At 36.3% G+C, this 6,276-nt stretch overlaps 2 protein-coding genes across 2 annotated transcripts; both read right to left on the bottom strand.

The window, feature by feature from the left end:
- Window positions 1-554: 554 nt before the first annotated feature.
- On the bottom strand, window positions 555-1,250 carry LOC137725020 (uncharacterized). The gene is made up of 3 exons (XM_068463634.1): window positions 1,158-1,250; window positions 973-1,071; window positions 555-878 (listed from the first exon to the last, which is right to left on the bottom strand). The coding sequence occupies exons 1-3, from the start codon at window positions 1,248-1,250 to the stop codon at window positions 555-557; spliced, it is 516 nt and encodes a 171-aa protein (XP_068319735.1).
- Window positions 1,251-4,894: 3,644 nt separating this feature from the next.
- Window positions 4,895-5,589, bottom strand: LOC137725019 (uncharacterized). The gene is made up of 2 exons (XM_068463633.1): window positions 5,244-5,589; window positions 4,895-5,160 (listed from the first exon to the last, which is right to left on the bottom strand). The coding sequence occupies exons 1-2, from the start codon at window positions 5,587-5,589 to the stop codon at window positions 4,895-4,897; spliced, it is 612 nt and encodes a 203-aa protein (XP_068319734.1).
- Window positions 5,590-6,276: the final 687 nt, after the last annotated feature.

The raw sequence follows: 6,276 nt of genomic DNA, 5'->3' as shown, positions 1-6,276 counted from the left end.
ATAAATATATTTGTAACTTGCACCCCAAAAACCAGTTGGATTGCAAGCCATATACAAACTATGGGCCAATTTGGGATTGTTGTGCTTATTTTTAAAACTGTTTCTGTTGTGCTTTAAGAATAATCAACTGTAAAATAAAGCAGCTGAGCGTTTGGTAAACTATATTTTTAAAACTACTGTAAGTATAAAAAGTAGTGTAAAAGCGTTTGGTAAATACTAATGTAAAATTTTGGTAATTCTGTATAATGATAAAAATAGACATAATGTGAAAAATACTTTTCTATTAACTTTTGTGTTAAAAAGATGACTCATAAGTATATCTAATCTTTTTTCCTTCAAATTATTTTGACATTTGCAGTTTCATTACCAAAAGTTATTTAAAAAAAAACAACAAATATTAAATAAATAAAATTTTCTTCAATGTCTTCAAACAATAATAACATAAAATAAGCATACATAAAAAAAAATTACAAACGTATGAAAGTTGCAACAATGTTGTTCCTCAATGTCTCCATTTCTTGTGCTCCAGGTCCTTCGGTAATATGATATTCTTCTTATTCTTCATCCGAGCCTGTGTCATCATCCAAGTCATCCTTCATGTTGTCAAAATGATTATCACGTCGACCATACCTTCTTATATAATTGTGAAGCATCATAGTTGCGATTATTATCTTTACTTGCTTCTTAAATGGGTAATTAGGCATGTCTCTTAAAATGTTCCACCTTTTTTTCCATACACCAAAAGTGCGTTCAATGACACTCCTAAGGGAAGAGTGTCTGTGGTTAAATACCTCTCTAGATCTTGTTGGTTCTCTGCCCCTACGAAAAGCAGGAAGATGATACCTTTCACCTTTATAGGGTCTTAAATAGCTGCACATCTGTGGATACCCAACATTTACAAGATAATATTTTCCTATAATGTTCAAAACATGCAAAGATGAATTGCATGTCAAAATTACATGCGGCCATTACATTTTGAGTTGGTGTCCCTTTCCTGCCAATATATGGTACTTGATCTCCAGGAGATATTGTGGCTTGAACATGTACACCATCAATAGCACCAATACAGTTCTGCAAATAATATTATAGCACAATTTTCAATAAATATAACTTAATTCATAAGACAAAGCAAGAAGTATCATATCTAGTTTTTTTACCTTTAAGTGGGGCATATATCTAGAGTCCCTTAATATCTCTACAGAGACGCCATTAAACTCAGGATCCAGCGGTTTGATAACATCAATAGCCATAAGGCATACAATATCAAGTAACTGACTAAACTATCTGCTCATAGTCTCACCGGAGTGTTGAAATCGTTCTTGTGCTGACCTATTCCCTTCACCTTGTCCTAGAATAAACAAAAAACATTCCTAACATATCACCAGGACACATTCTCCTTGAACTCCTCAATCCATACTTGTTTTGCAGGTCACTACACAATCTCATAAATACCTCTTTATCCATTCTGAACATCCAATGACAACGCCTCTCATTTCCCCGTAATATTTCCATCAATCACTTATATCCTGTTTGAGATGAATCCATACAAGGTGTTTTGTGGATATATGTTTGATAATAATGTTCTATAGTACGAACACAAAGGCATACAGTTTGGTTGAACTCTTCCTCATTTTGCAAGATGTCCATATATTAAAACAAAAATCTACAATTTTGAAAAAAAAAACAAAAAAAAAAAAATCTCATCATTATTCCTACAAATAGGAGTACATGCATGAAGAAAAATTATTCTTAAATAAAGAATCCAGAACCATTCAATTATAATCCCAAGTAAAACACAAAGAATCCAAGTAACCATCCCAAATAACAAATCAAAATAATAAACTCAAGTTCGAAGATATCTTAGACTATACTGTCTACCATGAAATATAAAACTTTGCAAACTAAATGCATCTCATGGCACTTAATTTTCAGCTTGCTCATAGTTAAGCCATTGAAACTTGATGTCCAGATCTTCTATAGTTAAGAACATTTCTCTGTTGTGCGGAAGCTTCAAATATGAAACCAAAGCTAATACGGCAAAATATGACAAGACAAATAATCCAAAAGACACAAGGATTTATACTGGTTCGGCGTAAGCCTACATCCAGTTTCGAGACGGCGAGGAAATTCCACTAATATCAAAAGGAGATTACAAATAGAGTTTTAACTCTCAAACCCAAATCCCACATACAACCAATAGCTCTCACTCAAACTAAGAAACAAATGGAGAAGAAGAAACACATATCAAAATCCTTCTCTCCCAAAAGCTACACAAGTAGCACCAACATCTTTGATTGAGTGATTACTAACAAAATGAGATTATTACAAATGGTGGGAAGGAGCAGCTTCTATTCAAATGGGAGAGCCGAATGCTCTCCCTGGTTTCTCTCATCTGCAGCTCCCCCAACATCCGAAAACAATGAGCTCTTCTCCCTATATACCAAAAAGAAAAGGCTCTCTTTCTTCTCTTTCTCCTAAAGCACAAGCACTTGTCAAGTTGCAAAAGAAAAAGCCGAAACAACCCAATTCCATCAGCCTTTCAACAAAGGCTAAAACTCACGGGTGTTGATGACAACAAACACAATAATGAAAGGTGTTGTTGCTTTTCCCTTTTCTTCCCAAAACAAGGAAGACACAATGATGTTGTCCACCTTCTTTTTTTTTTTTTTTTTCAACAAACATCATCATGTCCACTTGGCCACTAATTCAACAATCTCCACCTTGGCCAAGTTCCGAAAGCATCACAGAGAATCGAATCAACAATCACCATAAGCACCCAAAGTACACACTAAAGACAACGGGAACTAAATCAAATTCCCCAAACTTACCAGTGCTCATAACAATTTCCACCTCGACTCAAACTGTACCAAAGCCAACAAAAGTAGACCATTTCTCTACCGTCTTCTCCAAATTTGCAAACCATAAGTGCCTTGATCAAAACAAAAGGTGATTCAAACGAAGACTGAAATTCTTCAATATCACCAACAAAAGATCAAGTACACCATACCAAAGTTGGACACACAATGAACTCCACCTGCTCACAAACACCATGGTCTTAAACTGCACCAATAGACTCATTCACATAGCATGGCACATTCTCCAAGTCAAAACTGATTACAAATTTGGCAACAAAGTCTCACATACCAATACGAAAATATGCCCTTCACTCAAGTTTACCATCATCACATGAGCACCAACACGACAACCAAAATTTCAAATTCAAATAATCAGTAGGAGATCCAAAACCATACCTCAACTGGAGTCTTCAAGAAAACTAATTGCAGATGATGGAGACCAACAGACCAAATAGCAGTGGCAAACAAATCCAACCAAATATCCATAGACCAAAGTTAGAAAGCATATAACTTGCCTTCTACAAGAGGGTTCCACACAAATGTTCTGCAGTGCATGTGGTGTATCCAAAATAGTGTGGTGTCTCACTATCCAAACTTCTGCAGAACTCAGCAAATTGGCCCTCACAAACTCCTCCAATGTTTCCAGCAACTTGCTCCAAAGTCAACCAATGGGAGTGGAAAAAAACAACCAAAAATTTCTGCCGTTGAAAAAATGCCAAAGAAAAGAAAACTTAGCCTTAGCCTTTTTCCCTTTTCTTCCAGCCAACAACATCATTTGTCATCATGATGTCCTTCTGCCTAAACAATTGCCGAAAGAAAAAGAACAACATTTTCTTTTCAATTTTCAATTGCTTCTACCTTTTCTCCTTCCCACTCAACTCGTCGACAACAGCCCACATTTTGCAGCCAGCATCTCCAATTGACCAAATGCCAAAGTCATTCCTCTTGTCGAATTTTTTCAAAAAACATATTTCACCGTCATTCGAAGATTTCATAGACATACTAGTACAAAGCCTCCAAGTCGAAACCCAGAGCTCTGATACCACTTGTTGTGCGGAAGCTTCAAATATGAAACCAAAGCTAATACGGCAAAATATGACATGACAAATAATCCCAAAGACACAAGGATTTATACTGGTTCGGCGTAAGCCTACATCCAGTTTCGAGACGGCGAGGAAATTCCACTAATATCAAAAGGAGATTACAAATAGAGTTTTAACTCTCAAACCCAAATCTCACATACAACCAATAGCTCTCACTCAAACTAAGAAACAAATGGAGAAGAAGAAACACATATCAAAATCCTTCTCTCCCAAAAGCTACACAAGTAGCACCAACATCTTTGATTGAGTGATTACTAACAAAATGAGATTATTACAAATGGTGGGAAGGAGCAGCTTCTATTCAAATGGGAGAGCCGAATGCTCTCCCTGGTTTCTCTCATCTGCAGCTCCCCCAACATCCGAAAACAATGAGCTCTTCTCCCTATATACCAAAAAGAAAAGGCTCTCTTTCTTCTCTTTCTCCTAAAGCACAAGCACTTGTCAAGTTGCAAAAGAAAAAGCCGAAACAACCCAATTCCATCAGCCTTTCAACAAAGGCTAAAACTCACGGGTGTTGATGACAACAAACACAATAATGAAAGGTGTTGTTGCTTTTCCCTTTTCTCCCCAAAACAAGGAAGACACAATGATGTTGTCCACCTTTTTTTTTTTTTTTTTTCCAACAAACATCATCATGTCCACTTGGCCACTAATTCAACAATCTCTCTTCTCTTGTTTTAGAAATAATCGAGTTGCAAATAACCACAAAGGGCTCCTAGGCCCTGCACCAGTTAAAGATGAAACTATCTTCATCACTTCAACAATTCTACTATTTTGTAAGCCCTTGGCCATGTTTGAAGTTGTTGTATTGGTACTCTCAATTGCACCAACCATACGATCAAACTGTTCCGACAACTTAGCAACACCTCCCAATTTTCCCTTCTTTGCAGCAACTCCTTTTTCCTTATTCTCTTTCTTAACTTGTGTATCAAATTGTCAAGTTCTTTTTTTCTTCTTCCCCAAATACTTCTTATTAGCTTGAGTATTTTTGAGTGGGACAACATCATCAAAATCACTACTTTCAATTTGAATGCCATCATCCTCATCAGATTCATCATTATTTTCACATGGAAGTACACCAAACGAGGGTGCCCAAGCATGATCACCAGTAGCAATGGTATTCATGAACATCCTATCTAGCTTATCTTCCATATCAAGGCTAATTCCTTTTCTAAGCAGACTTTTATATTTTTTTTGTTGATCTACAATTTAAAGAAACAAGTATTAAAATGCATTCATGCTAAATAATAGACAGACAACGTCCAAAAACTAACAAGAAGCTTACAAACCTGAATTTTATTATGCCACCACTCATCCGAAGCATCAACAATGTTGAGCTTGGGATTCCATCCTATACCAGTTTCTTTTCCCTTTAGTTCTTTCCATAATTTCCATTGCTCCTTAAGTGCATCCCACTTATTTTTCAGCTGTTGTTTACTGTACTCAGCTCCAGTCTCTTTATTTAGGTTGATACTCACATTTTCCCATCCCTCTTTTTTAAAGTGGGTACCAGGACGATTTCCTACCTCCACTTCCTTGACACACAAGTCACAAAATAGTGATGTGTTGTGAGCATTCCATACAGCCGACGGTTGTGATCCACTTGCCCCATTACTTTCCTTCTTAACCATCTGTGTATACAATTATATATATATATATATATATATATATATATATATATATGTATGTATTGTTGAGAATCAATGTTAGGTAGAATCAATGTTAGGTATGGTTGAGTGGAAAAAATTAGGTGCAATTAATGGGTTTTGTGTCGTAGCAAATAATCTTAGTTTAATTAAGTGTGTGGTGTAGCTTTCATTTGGTTTGCTATAAATACCCAAGTCCTCAAGCATTGTAGATCATCCAAGGAAAAACAAAGCCTAGAGCTAAATAAGAAAAACTTTGCAAATTAGTTTGTTTTGTGAGCTTTCTTTAAGAGTGTGCTCTATTTTCATCTTCTTGGGATCATTAGAGTTATCTTGGATACTCTTCTTATTCAACAATTGGTATCAGAGCCAAGTCGGTCAGGGATCGTTCTTGGTAGAGCATTGGTTGTAAAGTCTCTTGAAATTCCGAGTATGCTCTGTGGTTGCAGTTTTGACTGATCTTCCACATCAGAAAAAGATTTCTTGAGATTATTGCTGGGGTTATCACAAACCTTGAGAGGGAGCTTCTTTGTGTCGAGAGTAGTGTATTACTCTGCACGGTAGTCACTCAAGCTTGTTCGGTGTAGTCAAAGTCTTGCCGATACGATGGGTGATCTTCAAGTTGTTGGAGGAATCAAGAAGCTCAACAACCAAAACTATAACACGTGGGCA

This window comes from Pyrus communis, chromosome 2, assembly GCF_963583255.1.
Source record: "Pyrus communis chromosome 2, drPyrComm1.1, whole genome shotgun sequence".
Lineage (NCBI taxonomy): Eukaryota > Viridiplantae > Streptophyta > Magnoliopsida > Rosales > Rosaceae > Pyrus > Pyrus communis.
The sequence above is the reverse complement of the archived record's forward strand: the minus strand, read 5'-3'. Positions and strand labels throughout refer to the sequence as shown.

Excerpts from the sequence above, each read along its gene's own strand:
- LOC137725019 (XM_068463633.1), bottom strand. The coding sequence starts at position 5,589 with ATGGTTAAGAAGGAAAGTAATGGGGCAAGTGGATCACAACCGTCGGCT. Across the intron at positions 5,161-5,243 it reads GCATAATAAAATTCAGGTTT|ATCAACAAAAAAAATATAAA; the intron begins GTAAGCTTCTTG and ends TTTAAATTGTAG.
- LOC137725020 (XM_068463634.1), bottom strand. The coding sequence starts at position 1,250 with ATGGCTATTGATGTTATCAAACCGCTGGATCCTGAGTTTAATGGCGTC. Across the intron at positions 1,072-1,157 it reads GATATATGCCCCACTTAAAG|AACTGTATTGGTGCTATTGA; the intron begins GTAAAAAAACTA and ends TATTATTTGCAG. Across the intron at positions 879-972 it reads AAGGGACACCAACTCAAAAT|ATGTGCAGCTATTTAAGACC; the intron begins GTAATGGCCGCA and ends GGGTATCCACAG.